This window comes from Cricetulus griseus (genome assembly GCF_003668045.3).
Source record: "Cricetulus griseus strain 17A/GY chromosome 1 unlocalized genomic scaffold, alternate assembly CriGri-PICRH-1.0 chr1_0, whole genome shotgun sequence".
In the NCBI taxonomy this organism is placed as follows: domain Eukaryota; kingdom Metazoa; phylum Chordata; class Mammalia; order Rodentia; family Cricetidae; genus Cricetulus; species Cricetulus griseus.
In genome coordinates, this window is record NW_023276806.1 from 243,165,723 (window position 1) to 243,182,743 (window position 17,021).

General features: G+C 36.2%; 1 protein-coding gene across 14 annotated transcripts in view; it reads left to right on the forward strand.

The window, feature by feature from the left end:
- The window catches only part of Marchf1 (membrane associated ring-CH-type finger 1), a 630,089-nt gene that overhangs the window by 291,911 nt on the left and 321,157 nt on the right, over positions 1-17,021 (forward strand). For 2 of the 14 annotated variants that reach the window (XM_035450822.1, XM_035450823.1), the window contains one exon: positions 11,176-11,324. The exons of the other annotated variants lie outside the window; for them this stretch is intronic. In XM_035450822.1, coding sequence (XP_035306713.1) covers positions 11,214-11,324 — 111 coding nt within the window. In that variant the 5' untranslated portion in view covers positions 11,176-11,213. The remainder of the gene's footprint in view (positions 1-11,175; positions 11,325-17,021) is intronic. 14 annotated transcript variants of the gene reach the window in all.

Sequence of the window (17,021 nt, forward strand, 5' to 3'; positions counted from 1 at the left end):
GAGATTGATAAAAGGCCTCAAAAGAAACCCAAATATTTAAGCAGCTGCATATTTGCCTTTGCTGACATTTAAAGTGTTGCCTACACAGACTTCACTCTTATACACAGTTAAATCCTGTAGAAGTTAGGTTTTAAGTAGGCTCATGAAAGATATGCACAATACTCGATGGTAGTTGTTCAGCCACATTCATCACCTTTCATGAATTTCATGATCAATGGGAGATACAATCATATTAAAATCAACTAAATATCTCAAAAGCCAAAGGGGAACCACTTTCATTTCTGTCCTATTTAGCTTTAATTGTCAACTGGACAGAGCTTAGAGTTCATCTAAGAAGGCAGACTCAACTGAGGGATTGTACAGACAGTGTGACTTCTGGAAATGCCTTCAGGGGGTGTGATTGTTAATTAATGTAAGAAGACAGAGCCAACTCAGCATAGCTCCACAGCATGGACAGGTGGCATCTGGTCTTAATCTGTACAGCAAAGCTAGCTGAACCTGGAAGTGAGGCAGCAAGCAGCATTCCTCCATATCTTCTGCTTCAGTTCCTTTTGAGTTCCTGCCATGCAAGCCCTTTCCACCCTCAAATTACTTTTGTTTTAGTGTTCTACAATAGCAAGAGAAAGGAACTAGAATATGCTTGAATCCATATTCCTTAAGTTCCTTGTGATTGCTTAACTATGTATTATAAATGTTTATACAAAGCCTCCTGACACTCCAGTAAGTTTTAAAATGCAAAACATAAATCCTTGAGTTCTAATTTACTATCACCAAACTTCTATGCAGCACTGCATGACTCAATAAGTCTACATGAAAACAAGCTTAAAATTGAGGCCTTGCTAAACAGTTTTAACATAAAAAGATGTTCACTGTGGGAAAAATGGATATCCATTTTATTCAAGTATATTTAAGTACATTTGTAGAGAAGGCAAAAAAGTCTGACACTTTTATTTTCTACCACTTCTTACACATTTACAGCCTCCTGCCTTTTAAACACAGTATCAAGGAAAGGAATGTATCTCATGCATAGAGCAAAGGTATCCTTTAAAGTTATTGTATTCAATTCTGTTTTCTCTGCCTCACCAAATGCCTTAGTTTCTGAGAAAGGCAAGAGTAAATGTGGCTTTTTTTTTCAGTGGAGAGGAGAGGATGTGTTGCAAAGTTTGAATAAACTATCACTTTGACACATCTTGAATCTTGATATATACAAACTCTTCTACTAGACTTCTGGGATTATTTATTTCTCTTAAGAAGATGAAAAAATACCTTTAATCAAAAATTTCTGACTTCATCTGTAACTTTTCTCTCCAGTAAATGTCTCAATCATGATATTGAACAATTTGTTAAAATTACTAAATTTTTGTGTTTTGATGAAAATACCCACTGCTCTAATGACTCTTCCTACACTTAACTATTTGCTTAAGTAAATGTATCCCTGGGCTCTGCATTTCATTATTAAGATACTGTATTTATTTTAGAGCAGTTTAGAATTATAGAAAATAATGGCAAATCTACTGTAAAACATTCTCACCCATTTTTTACTCTTCCCCCTACTCCTGTTTTTATATGTTAGTGTTGTAATTTCTTGTACTGACTGGGTCAATGCTGACATGTTATTATGGAGTGAATCCATACTTCATGCAGGCAGCTTTCATTTTTGCCTAATATCTTCTTATAATAGTCTGTCGGGACACATTTCCTTTGGTTATGTCTCCTTAAACTTCACTTAGGTTTCATAGATAAGTTAGACCTTTTGTCAATGACCTTAACCACTTGAAAATTACTGGCCAAGCTTTTTATAGGGTTCCTCTACACAGAGATCTCTCTGACATATTTTTCTAATGATTAGATTGAAGTCATAGGGTTGGGGGAGTGGTGACATTGTCAGCACATTTTTCCTCCATTTTTTAAATTTAAATTAGAAACAAGAATGTTTTACATGTCAATCCCACTTCCCTTTCCTTCCCCTCCTCCCCTCGCCCCCCACTAACACCCTACCTATCCCATACCATTTCTGCTCCCCAGAGAGAGTGAGTTCTTCCATGGGGGTCTTCAGAATCTGTCATATCCTTTGGAATATGGCCTAGGCCCTCCCCATGTGTCTAGGCTGAGAGAGTATCCTTCTATGTGAAATGGGCTCCCAAAGTCCATTCTTATGTTAGGGATAAGTACTGATCTACTACAAGAGGCCCCATAGATTTCTAGGCCTCCTCACTGGCACCCACATTCATAGGGTCTGGATCAGTTCCATGATGGTTTCCCAGTGATCAGTCTGGGGGCCAAGAGCTCCCCCTTGTTCATGTCAGCTGTTTCTATGGGTTTCACCAACCTGGTCTTGTCCACTTTGCTCATCACTCCTTCTCTGCAACTGGATTCCAGTTCAGTTCAGTGTTTATCTGTGGGTATCTGCTACTACTGCATCCACCAGCTGCTGGATGAAGGCTCTAGGATGGCATATAAGTCAGTCATCCATCTCATTATCAGGGGAGGGCATTTAAGGTAGCCTTTCCACTGTTGCTTAGATGGTTAGTTGGTGTCATCCTTGTGGATCTCTGGACATTTCCCTAGTGCCTAACTCAACTTCCTGGCTTTGCTCCCCCAGGAATCATGTTCTATCCACTTAGCTTGCTCTCCTGCCCATCATCCAATATCATATCCTTTGGAAGGAAGTTGCCATGAGCCATATATAGTGAGGTGTCATGTTCTTGTCTGCCCTTGGAGAAAGATTTTATACAAAAATTGTTTATAATTCTGCATAAAGTGTTTGTTCATTCTCTTCCCTTAATTGTCTCATCCTATCTGTATGGGATTCTGGATAATCACCTCTGACTATGACTTGTGAGTTATGATCTAAATTAAATCCATAATCTGTTCAAATTCACTCAGCTTTGGCCATCAGCAGCAGCAGTTATTTTTCTCTATCCGCTTAGATTCAAAATGCTGTTCTATTTATTTCTTTGTTTTGTTTTTCAATACATCCTTACCTTTAAGCACAGTGAGCTTACCCAAGCTCAACTCTGGTTGTTCTTTCCTGACTACCCATAGAAACCAACCGTGTATTTATCTAAGGAACCTTGTTTCCATTTTTGGAAAATAATATTGGAAACTGACTCTGGGCAATTAGGCACATTCGTTACTACAATATTATGTCTTTGAACCTCTGATTTGTCAACAAAGGGATCAGGGAAAAATATGTGTATTTATATGTATATTCATCTAAGTTATATGTAGTTATGTATCTATATATAATTCTATGTATTTTTCATACGCTAAAAGCAATCTTGTATGATAGCTTCTAAATCAAATCTATTAGTACATGGTGCACTCCTTCTCTGCTGGTAATAGTGAACTATAACCCTCCTTCTTAACACTGGGAGTCATGATTCTTATTATCAAATGTTTACTTATATATTCAGCTCTACTCTACTTTTAAAACTGTATCAATGTCACTAAGCCATATCTCCATAGGGACCAACTGTGTAAACTGGAGAATAATTCATATATAATATTTTCTGCCTCTAACCTTATGAGCTTCATTTCTAAATCTGCTCAAGTTTGAAACTTTTCTCTCACATTCTTTAATGAATCTTTTCTCCCTGCACATTTATAATATTATCAGCTCACATCTTTAGCCTGCTTTTTATCCTAAGATCACCAACCTCATAAATGTGTTAATTTGCATGCATAAAAGTTATAACTTTGAGCTATGTGATTCTAGAGATTTTCATCATGCAGAGTGTTAACACCCAGCAATACAGCATTATACATAACAGTTTATGATCACGGACTGTTTCAATGTAGCTATAACACTGACCTTCCCCAGAGTATCATATTCAATATAAGCAGAGGATCTGAGTTCTTTACATATCAATATGCTTTTAATGTACTCACATGTCCTCACATTGTCAACTCGTTTCTATTTATTTAGGAACACTATAATGTTATGTGGATCTGCTGCAAATTGTTCACTCGTTTGCCTATGAATGGATATCTTTGCCACTTTTATTTTTGGTGATTACATTTGTGTCATCATCTATGACAATATTTGTGTCTAGATTTTTGTGTGGCATAAATTTCAAAATCAGTTCTACATACGGCTATGAAAAAAATGGCTGGGTTGTACAGTGTAACTATGTCTATATTGAATGTCTATCAAGAATACTATGAAATATTATTCTTGTGGGCAAAAGATTAAGAATCCCTGCTGCTGGGGCCTGGGAGATGGCTCACCAGGTTTGGGGACTTGCTATCAAGCTTGATGACCTGAGTTCTATCCCAGCCGCTGCATGGTAGAAGCAGAGTACAATCTCCTGCAAGTTGCATGCTGACTGCCACACATACTAAATAAATGAATGACAGCAAAAGATTTTAGAGATGACACAAAGTCTGTTGCTTTACCTCCCATGTTAGCATTGGTGTCACCAGCTCTGGGGACCACCAGTCTTGCTGGTATCTGATTGTTACTTCGTTTATAGGCAGACAGTTGCATAGAATATACAGTATTGTCTTATTTGCCGCCGTGTGAATTCTTCATTGACATGTCTGTTCATATCACTTTCTCCTTTAAAATTTTCTCATTATTAAGGTTTAATAATATTCTCTGTGTTTAGTAGAGTAGCTTAGTCTTCATATACATTTTGCAAAAAAGTTTTCTCCTAGTCTTTAGCTTATCTTTTCTTTATTTAATGAGTCTTTCATAGAGCAGACGTTTATAATTTTATAATTTTAATTAATTCAAACTTTGCAGCAGGATTTCTCTTAGATAGCATGACTGCAATGTTACCAGCAATATCTCAGATCTACACAATGTTGTCTTCATTTTCCCCTCTATTTTTTTTTGTGGAAGTTTAATAGTTTCACTTAGACACGTACTTCAATGATCCATTTCAATTTAAATTTTACTTTAAAAAATGAATGCCTTAAACTTTATCTCTAGAGTCTTGTTTTGTTTTGGTTTTTAATATGTGGTATTCAGTTGGCTCAGAAACAATTTGGGAAAATGATGTTATTTCTCTATTGAATTTCTTGTGCTCATTGGTCAAAGTTTCCTTAACTTTTTATAGGCCCAGGATTATGCTCCAATTTCTAATATGTCTATTATTTTTCTAATAGACTGGCTTGTGTACTATAAATTTATAGTGTTTTAAAACTAGAAATGTTCATCTTGTGACTTTGTTATTGTTTGGTACTGGATTGGCTTACCTAGGAATTTTGTCTTTCTGCATAAATTTTATGAATAGATTTGTCATTATCTACACAATTAATTGCTTAACTGAATTTGTATTGGAATTGCATTGAATATGTAGCTCAAATTGGGAAAAAATCTGACATATTAACAACACCAAGTCTTCCCATTGCCAAAATGCATTATTGTTGCTATTGTTTAGAGGATTTTTGTTAGTTTGTTTTATGTTTTGTTTGGTTTTGTAAGTTTTACAGTTTCCATGTAAGTTTTAAAATATTGTGTTAGATTGAGCCTATGTATTTTGCTGCTAATAAATTTGGTATTTTTTTAAAAATTTCAGTTGTTCACTGGTGTCATATCCAGGTATATAGGAAGATAAGTGACATGTGCCCTGTAATCATGTTCTTTTTATTCCTTCAACTCTATTATCCTTTTCCTCTCCCTAGTCATCTACATGTTAAATATGTTTAAGTTCTCATCAGTTCTTTGGTGCTCTGTTTTTTAATTCTCCGTTTTTCCATTTTTAAAGTTATAAATCAACTTTGTTACAACCAGTGTTTATTTACAGAATATAAATTTCTTAAAAAGATAATTCCTTTATTTAATCAATGGTAGAAAGCCCTATTAAACGGAAATAAATCCTAAACCACATTTGTATCTTAACAGAAACACAGCTTCATTTCATTTTCATGAACACAGACCAAATCAATAGCCTCACTTATTCTTTTTGCATTATATGTATTTTTCATGTTTTCAACTTAAAATATAATTACATCATTTCCCCATTTCCTTTCCTCCTTCTGATCCCTTACATGTATTTGCCCCTCACATACTTTCAAAGCATGGAATCTTTATTTTTGTTATTATTACACATATGTGTAAATGCATAAATATATGAACACAGGAGGAGCTCACATCCAATAGTTGAGAAGTAATTCTTCCTTGACTTTTTTATTCTTATTTTATTTGTGATTTTTCATATATGTGAGAGGGATAGGACACTTGTGTATGTGGAAGACAAAAGGAAACTTCAGAGAGTCAACTTTGGGCTTTCACTGTGGATTTCAGTAGTTAAAGTCAGGCATCAGGATTTTGGGTGTAGCAACTGAGCCTTCTCACCAACCAAAGAAATAGTTCCTGATAGCACTGTAGCTAAACAATAGATAATCAAATCTCTTAAACCTTAAATAGAAAAATCTTTACAAATTCTTAGACAAAGGCCGTATCCAATTCTGAAGTTCAAGGATAAGGGGTACTCCACTACAGATACTGAGTGCAAACAGGGAACATTTAGATAAGCCAGAACTGTAATATGAGAAGGACACAAAATGACCAAATTTAAGGAGGAAACTACTTGATAAAATGAGATATAAATAGCTACAGGCAATTGTGGTTTTCTAAAAGAAATGGAGTTCTGCTTTTATCTTTACACTACATTAGACTGGAATAAAATAGGAGGAGGCAAGGCTGCCAGACCGGTTTGCACATATACACCACAAGAATGGTGTTTAACACAAAGAATATCTCTGTCACCCAGTGCCATTTGAATAGATTGCAGCAAGAAGGGTGCCCCCATAATTGAGTAGTGTCATGCATAAGAAGACACTAGGGTTATGATTTTCATTTACATGTAATTACTGGCCATCTTGTTTCTTTAAAGGATCTCCCTAGGCCTGCCTTCCCTGAAAAGAATGTTACCTTAAATGTCCTGAATTTCAAAATTTGCATGGTGTTCAGTATTCTCCTGGGGCATGTTTACCATACTTTGTTATGAGGGTAGCTATACTTGCTTATTCCTCTCATTATTCTAAGGCCTGGGCATCTTCTATTTCTGTATTATATTCCTAGAACAGTCTCCGGCTTAGAGAAAGTACTCAGTAAATGTTTTGTAAATTAAAAGTAAATTATTCTCCATAAGATACACCCAATTGCCTTTTCTTTTTTTCTTAATTTTAATTTGTTGTCAATTTAATCCACCAAGAATGCACTATTCTCCTATTTATTAAATTAAATATCTGCTTGAAGTGGCATATTAAAAATTAAGCTTAGTTAAATCCCAATTTCCTGTGATCATTATATAAGTTGCTCATTGCTGCATCTCCTATTAACTTGGTTCAATGGGTAAATCATAATTAACATGAATACTTAATGATCACTTTTCCATTCTGATATAATAGTAATGATGCTTACAGTTTAAAGTGCTTTGGGGTTAATTATAAATGTTGATATTTTGCCTCCGCTTCTGACTGGCAATACATTCTTATACATAAGGACATGATGTGTGTTCCAGAACCGCACACGATGAAGGAGAGCCTGCAGACGCTCACCAATCAACCTCTTATGCCCTGTCAATGCTCTCAGTTTACTCCTGATATTTCTAGAATCTCAACTGTGACACAGCATCTGGACATTTTAAAATAACAGTAATGATCATTTTGTTGGCTGCAATTATAATAGTTCCTCACCCACAAGGACTACTACTGCTCTGTTTCCTTCCTTTCAATATTTGCTTGCGCTTATGTGCTTCTCTTGGGGTGCTATACAAACTAAATTCCCCATAAGATCATGCTTTGATTCTTAGGACAGCAAAGTCACGGGTGAATTTTCTACAGAACAAAGCATGAGGTAACATCTGTGACATGGATAAACAAGTATGGCATTTTCAACCATCTTAGCCTTCTCTTTCATCGTGTGCCCTCTTCCTTAATATAATAAAAACCTCCCCAAAGCTACAGCATGCCTGTCCTCTGTCATTTCACAAATTTAGCATTCATTTTAAATATCTCTGTGACACTGTCAAAGTTAAATTGTAAACTTTCTAGTCTGTTGTTGTGTATCACATTGCCTTTTAAGTTTGTTCATGTCAGTTCAGGACCCATGAAAATTAAATTGCTCTTAAAACATTTGATTTACATGTATTAATTAATAAGTATATAAAATATGTACTTCTGCTTTTTGAGTTATTTATCCTAATCATTCTAAAACTAGATAGTCACTAATATCTATAGAAGAAAATGAGAATAGTTGATCTTTTACTGTATTACATGTTTTGGAAGGTATAGCAAAAATGTAAATAACTTTTGGCATGCCTGTTGATGCAGGTCAGAAAATAGAATTTTTATAAACTAGTTTCAGGTAAGACATATAAATCCAGCAGGAATTGGTAGTTACTATAAGAAAGTAAGGTTACAAGTCATCTAAACTAGACACTGTTATGATTTGACTTTAAAATTCTCTAGAATAGATTTTCGCCAAAACCAAATTCAAATAAATGGTGAATGTAGTCTTCTTGTGAATTATTCTTTGCCATCAGTACCTACAGTATAGCTGAGGTCCAGTAAATATTTGATAATAAATGTGGACTGAATAAGGGGAATATAACCACAACTAGGATTGAAAACACAACAAATTAAGTTATTTCAGAATCAGAATCAGAATCAGAATCAGATTCTCAGAATCAGAATAGAATCAGAGTAGAAAGTAAGAAATCAGATGTCTTTACAAGCACACTCCAGAATAGAAACAAATGCTATCATAACTTTGTGGGACACATTACTATACTTTTTATTAGGTATGAATTCTATGTTTTCTCATAAGTACTAACATGACACTAAAAATGCCTTATTTCTGATTTAAAAAATAAAAAAGTATAAAATATTTAGAAGTTGGAAATTTGATATTTTTTAAATCAATTAGCAAATAAAAGTGGAACATTTGTTTATTGTTAACTAAATTGTTCAGTCATAGATATCATTTCACTCCATTTTTGAATAAAAATATTCATTTCACTTATACTTAGCACACTTCAAGAATTACAATAAAAACTGGTGCAGAGTGTACTGAAAATGTGGACATGTTGACATTTTTGGTGTGCAAGTTAGTTCATATTTCTTATTAAATGGGTCAGGGTTTCTTTAAAGATCTCAGGTAGTGTGTTGAAAAGAGGAAGAACCAATAATCTGTTGCTCAATCAAACCATCTTTGCCCAGTTTCATTCCTTATGCCACAAATTACTTATTCATATTAAACCAAAGGTTCCATTAAGAAATCTACTTCAAGGCTGGAGAGAAGGCTCAGTGGTTACAAGCAATGGCTGCTCTTCCAAAAGACCCAGGTCCAATTCCCAGCATCCACATGGCAGCTCATGGCTGTCTTTTAACTCCTGTACCAGGGGATCCAACACCTTCACACTGACATATATGCAGGCAAATCCCCAATGTACATAAAATATAAATAAATAAATTTTAAAAAAAGAAATCTATTTTGTTGCCTACCCGCAACTCAATTTTTATGAAAGCTTTTTTTATCACTTTTTTGTTTGCATTCTTTGAATCCATTTAACTTGAGCATTTTGTCATTTTGTCACAAGAGTAGTAACTCATCCATCCACGAGTAACCTTTCTTTGTGTTACTTTCTTAGAGCTCTGAAATGTGCTGTTTTGAATTCTGAAATGTTATAAACCACCAGATTGCTAATTGCTTTGGATGCTGTGAAAAATAATTACTCTACATTATTTTTGATATTTAATTGACAGTGTAATGCATTTAACTAAAGACCTGCAATAAACTATTTCTAATTACTGGGGGTGGTGGAGTGGAAAAGTAGGCTGTAAAACTTTACAAGTGAAACAATGTTTCTCCATTATCTTCAAAGTCCTTGTTGATTTGACTTTCAGAGACACAAAATTCCACAAAATGGAAAGCTCTGGGAAGCTTCCAGGAGCTTGGGGGCATTTCTATTCACAGTGAAACAAGGATTTATTTTAGAATTACTGTTTATAATAGATTGAGCTGTGATGGAAATCAGCTTCCAAATTTATGGTATTTTTACCAAATTTTTTCTTCTGTTATCAAACCTTTAAAAGAAAGGTAATCATGGCACTAAAATAATGATTAGTCTATCACTGGTCTTAGTTCTGCATGTTTTGCTTCTGTAAAATATTCACTTGAAACTTATGCATATTTTATTTGTCATGGCCATACAGCTCACAATGGTGTTTTGGTTAAGGATGGACTGTATATATGAAGATTATTCTATAAGATGACAAAGGAGACAAAATACTCCCTGTTGCCCAGTGACAACATAGAATATGTAGCACATTGCATATATATATATATGGTAAAGCTACCTTCAACAAATCTACTATGCCACCACCCACACAAACACACAACACATATAATTATGCACCATTTGCAATGCAGAATAAGTGACTTTTAGTGGCTATTATATATTACAAGTCTACTATATCCTTATTTTAGTAAACACACAAACGCGCGCGCGTGCGCGCGCACACACGCGCGCGCGCACACACACACACACACACACACACACACACACACATATATATATAAATATATATATATATATATATATATATTATATATATATATATTACATTTGCTATCTAACAGTACATATATAGGAAGAAAGTTAATGTATGTTGAAATTTCCTAAGAAATACTATGCCATGTTATAATGGAACAGACTCCTATATCTCTCGTTCATGAGTCTCTCGATTTGGTCAAGGGCCAACATTGATTATGGGCTGCAATCTGTGGTAGTCTTAGAACAATGAAGTCATCTCCTGATGCATTCTCAGCATGTATCCATGCTGTCAATTCTCACATGACTGTATGTGGCTATCTTCAGAATATGGTCCTGTGTTTAGCTCCCAGGTTAAAAAATACTGTTTTCAACCTACAACAGAAACTAACTCCCAGAACCTGGTGTGGAAAACTCCTTTTGTTTAGAAGAGGATGTACGCAATGTGCACTTGGAAATGATGCACAATTTACACGATGTAGTGGCTCTGGGATAATAGTACTAACAATTGGCAACACTTATTTTCCCCTTAATGATTTCTAGTTAAAATAAAACCTCTCCACGAGTAGTTCATTAGATGTGGGGATTAAAATGTTTCAATTATATGTATTTTCCAGAGCATAACTATGAGAAGTGATGTGTTTCAGGGAATGTAAATTATTTTCAGAATTTCAGGAATTGAGAAGGGAAAATCGGAAGGAGAAAATGCTGGGCTGGTGTGAAGCGATAGCCCGGAACCCTCACAGAATCCAAAACACCACGCGGACACCAGACACCCCAGGGGATGTGGCAGATACCTCTCACACTTCCGCGCTGGTGAGTGGAAAGTTATTTTACCTCCAAGTAGCTCGCACATAGATAGGATGCTAAGATAATGGTGACTGAAATGTGGACCTGCTAAACAAGCATTCTTGTTTGTGATAGTGTTTACCTTTACAGTGTATTCTAATAGATTCCCTTTAATTCATAAAAATACCTATCCTAGTATTGCTATAAATGAAAGAATCTCATATGTTAAATTTAGTCAAGTTAAGCAGATATTTGTTTTTCTTTGTGTTCTTATGGAATCACTGTAGTTATTGGGGTGACCTCGAGAAATGATTGTTGGGTTCAACACTGTATAATGGAGTCATTGGAGGAAAAACATGTACAGTAAACAAAAGTTAAACAAATGCAAGTAAAGAATTGAATCAGACTCAGTGTTTGCATATTTTTAAATATCTGATTAAAAATAATAATTTTATGTAAAAATAATTTGAATACCGAATTAGTAATGCCCCCTTTAACCTTTGTTTTATCTGTAAGTATAATATTTGCTTTTAGCTATCCAGCATTTTCCAGTGAGCAGAAAAAGATAATTCATTAACAAATGGAGTATTAAATAACTTTTTATTTTTTAATTTGAATTAGAGACAAGATTGTTTTACATGTCAATCCCAGTACCCTCTCCTTCCCCCCCTCCTACCAGCCCGCCCCCAACTAAAACCCTACCTATCACATATCCTTTCTGCTCCCCAGGGAGGGTGAGGCCTTCCATAAGTGGTCATCAGATTCTATCATATCCTTTGGGATAGGGCCTAGGCCCACCCCTGTGTGTCTTGGCTCAGAGAGTATTCCTCTAATGGAATGGGCTCCCACAGTCCACACCTATGCTAGGGATAATTACTGAACTACTACAGGAGGTCCTGTAGATTTCTGAGGTCTCCTCACTGAAACCCACATTCCTGGAGTCTGGATCACACCCATACTGGTATCCCAGTTATCAGTCTGGGGACCAAGAGCTCCCCCTTGTTCAGGTCATCTGTTTCTGTGGGTTTCACCAGCCTGGTCTGGACCCCTTTGCTCATTACTCGGCCTTCTCTGCCAATGGATTCCAGTTCAGTTCAGTGATTAGTTGTGGGTGTCTGCTTCTACTTCCACCAGCTGCTGGATGAAGGCTATAAGATGGCATATAAGTCAGTCATCAATCTCATTATTAGGGGAGGGCATTTAAGGTAGCCTCTTTTTAAGAGTTTGGCTATAGCATTCTTCATTTTAATTTAAAGAAGGAAAATTCAATTTGATCTCATTTAAATCGCTAGCTGCATATACCTTATTGATTGGTTTCACTTTTGGAAGGACAGGAAGTATTTTTATTAGCCTACCTGTTAGTTGATGAACATAGAATTAAATATAATTGAAAAATGTAGATTTTTCCTTTTTAATTTGGAATTATTTGAATTTTCAAATTACTTTCCCAGCATAGTCTGCTTGAAGTGCTGTAAGAAAATATGAATTCGTGACATATAGACAACAGCAACGCCCGTTTCTGGAAGCGTCAAAGACAACAATACTGCTGTATTTGGTATTTGGATCTGATGAAGGCTTTTGTTGGTTTATAAAAATTATCGAAAGTGTCTCCTGTGGTGGAAGATGGAAGCAAATTATCTCAGGCCTTACTGATGGGCACTGATCCCATAGACTAGAGCCATCTTGGATCACCTGCCCAAGGCTCCTCCTGCTAGTACTATTGCACTGGGCTTAGTATTTCAGCACACAGATCTGGAGAGAATGCAAACAGTCAGATAGTAGCATTACTGTAAAAATGATGATCCTGAATAAATATTAGTGGATGTTGTCCAGAGAAACCGTCCCAAGCATAACAAGAGGCTGTCAGACTAATGTTTCAATTCCTTTGTTGTATATTGTCAGCAGAAAGGCTGAGATTATGGAGAGATGTCCGCAACAAACATTTAGAACTCTGGGAAATCGATCCTATGAAATTATCACCAGCATCTCTCATCTCACTATCTTACTCTCATTGTGAAATCCCTTTCTTTCTTATTTTTTTATTGTCTTAGAATCTCATATATACATATAATGTGTTAGGGCCAAATTCACATTGAAGGCTGATACAATCAAAATACATACAGGATTTCTCCACAAAGCCGGACTTGTCACGTATCAAAGGATAAAAGTTTACATAAAAACATACTTTCCATATTTTAAGTGGCTTTGAGTATTTGACATCTATTTTGTAGACTCGTAAGTCAAACCCATAGAAAATCTTGAGTAAACCCTTTGCTTAGCTTTCTCTTTGTCTCCAATAGTCTAACGCTGGCTTCATTTCATAGATGAACATAATGGCTTAGGTTTGTTGATAAACTTCTGTAGTTGCAAAGCAATGAAATGGTTATTGAAGTCTAGCTCTCCCAGAGAAGGCTTTCCTACTAAACTATCATTTCACTTTTTAGATGTCATTTTCTTCCCATTCAAACAGTATATATCCAATTAGCAATATTTCTCAGTTTGATTATATTGCTAATTGCTCTTTCTCTCTCTCTCTCTCTCTTTCTCTCTCTCTCTCTCTTGAGAGAGAGATCAGGCAACCATGCAACAACCTCATATTACAATCAAATCCATTTCATCACATATGAAAATAAAATATTTCATTCTGTCAGAGCAGGACATATCTTGCAATGTTGATCCCCCCTGTCTTTGGATGCTGCCTTATGATGCAGCATCATAAGGAATGAGGAAACTGATCTACTGTGTGTGTTAGCCACTATGGATCAGCTTTGAAAGCCTGGACATTAATTGAATGGCCAAACCTTCATGCCAGGACTCAATTAAACTGTGACAAAGGGTTGTAAATATGTCCCCATAGGTGACAAGGAAAAGGAGATGGGACACTCAGTTCATCTCTGCCATAGCCCCTCTCTCCAGTCACAGAAGGAGAAGGCTACTTTCTAGACTAATAGCTCAGAATTCTTCCAGTCTCAGTATTCATATAAAGTTCAAGATCTTCGATTGTTCATTGTCACCATCAAATAATGAGGACAATGTTGACCATAACCAAATTATTTGCACTTTGCAAATCACTCCAATTGATGTACAAATTTATTTCCAAATTTTGTAAGACTAGAATGCACTTCCCATTTCAAAGAGATCATGGGGCCAGGAGTGATTTCAAGTCCTTTAAGGTGCATATTTCTGGAATCAAGCCTTTTTTCTGACTATGATTCCATGAAATCTTATTAGAGTTGTGATCTGTTTGCTTCCCAATAGCCTCAATGCCTAGGAAAGGTCCTTCTTAAATGCGCTTTCTACTCTTCTTCCACTTCTCTCTTATATTGAAAAGTAGATCCTTAACACAACCATTGTCCAGAAATGCTTTATTTAGCTCAGAAGTTTCACTGGGAGCTTGACTGTCAATCATTTCTATTTGCTTTGGCTTGCGGTATTTGAAATCTTTATCGTGCCTTTTTGTTTGAGTTACTCAGTACCATGCTGTTTAATTCAGTCAATATGATGGCCTATAGCATGTGGCTTGGAGGAGGTCATTTATTTTGTTTATTAAACTCTGGAATCTTCTGAATTCTTTCCATTCCTATGCACATCTATGTCATACTATCCAGTCAATTCCTGAGCAGATAGTTTTTTCATAACAACTTTCATATGGTCTGTAATAATAATTACCATATATCATAAGGTCTTCCTGTCCAGTCCACACATATTATTATCAGAGAAACGTTCCCAGCTATGTTGTATAGTTTTAAGTCAACTCAACACAAACTAAAGTCATCTGAGAGAAGAGTGAGCCTCGATTTAGAGACAGTTATGATGCTTGGACTATCAGAGGGGCCCCTAGCAGTAGGACCATAATACAAACCTGGTATATGAGCTAGCTTGTTGGAGCCCATTAGTTAGGGTGAGATTCCATACTCAGTGGCAGTAAGACCATGGTATAATCCTGGTACATGAGCTAACTTGTTGGAACCCATCATTCCCTATAGAGGGATGCAATGATCAGTCTTAATGCATGGGAAAGGGGCCAGTTCCTGCCCCAACCTAATGAGTCAAACTATGTTGACTTCTCATGGGAGCTATTACCCATGAGGAGTAGTAGACTGAGGGTGGTCTATGGGGGAGGTGAGGGAGGTGAGAGGAGGTGAGGGGGAGTAGAAGGAGTGAGGGGGTAGAAGGAGGAGGGGTGAGAGGGAGAACTGTGGTTGGAATGTAAAATGAAATTTTAAAAATGGAAAAAAAAAGAAAATGTCTCCATAAGATTTGACTGCAGGCAAGCCCGTAGAACATTTTCTTAATTGGTGAATGATCTAGAAGGGCCCAGACCATTGTGGGTGGTGTCATCCCTGGGATGATGGTCCTGGGTTCTATAAGAAAGCATGGTGACACAGACACAAACCCAAAGCTGCAGGATCTTCACAACACAGGGCAACAACAGGACACCCAGGAAGAGTCCCAGTGAAGACCCAGGATCAATAGTGCAGTAGAAACAAGAGGTCTCAAACCAGACCTATGTCTCTTTCAACACTTACAAGTAAAGATTATAGAAGAAATCTATGCTGTGATGCACTGTGTCACACTACAGCTTGCACTAGTAGAATTTTAACTTTTTCCTTTTAAAAGTTTTTCCCTTTTTTCTCTTAAGTTTTGTTACATTTCAGGGTGCAGGGGCAGAGGGCAGATATGAAGGGATGAAGAAATGAATGGGATCAAGATATATGATGTGAAAGACACATAGAATTAATTAATTAATAAAACAGGCTGAGCAAGCCATGAGTTGCAAGCTACTAAACAGTAACCCCATGGCCTCTGCATCAGCTCCTGCCTTCAGGTTCCTGCCCTGTTTGAGTTCTTGTTCTGCCTTCCTTTGATGATGGACACTAATATGAAAGTGTAAGCCAAATGAATCATTTACTCCCCAACTTGCTGTTTTGCCATGGTGTTTCATCACAGCAAAAGACACCAGCTCAAATAGAAATTTTATCAAAACACCATACAATTATCTAGGCTTTTGCCTTTGAGATCAGTGTCTCTATCATATTGCCTAGTCATTAAGGAAATTGCTTAAATTTTGCTGCACTTTATGTAGCATGGATTTGGTTACCAATACAGTTATTTAGGTAGTATGAAGACTGCATTCTAGTCAGAAAAAAAAACCACAACAGCAATTATATCAAAAATTACAAAAAGTTATTGAATATGATATTACAATACTGAAAATTTCAGGCATATATAAACTTGGCAACTACAAGAAGTAGAAAATACTCACATGGAAGATAAAGAAAGATGGAATCTAAAGTGGAACCCACAAGTCTGGAGGAGACACCCTTAGATCTGTCTTTCCAAAACTCTGTGGGGTGGGAGATGGGTCTCTGTCAAGTTCAGGTAAAGGTCTTAAGGACCCAGTATCAAAATATTAGAAGGATATGCACGTCTCTGTCCTTATATATTAAGACAAGAGGGGATATGATAGTTCAATAACAGCACTTCAGGCAATGTGAAAAACCTTAGAAACTGGACTCCACTTTACTTGCTGATTTAAGCAATCATCAGTGACACCATTAAAAATAGGATAGACATGAAGGAATGAGTTGTTTCTCACCTTGACATCTAGATACAATTAGCACTAGCAACAGAGAACTTGCCAGAAATGTTAGTGACAAGGAGGACATCAATTTGAAATCTTCCTGCCCTGGCATCATGAGGTAAATTGTAAAATGGGTTTAG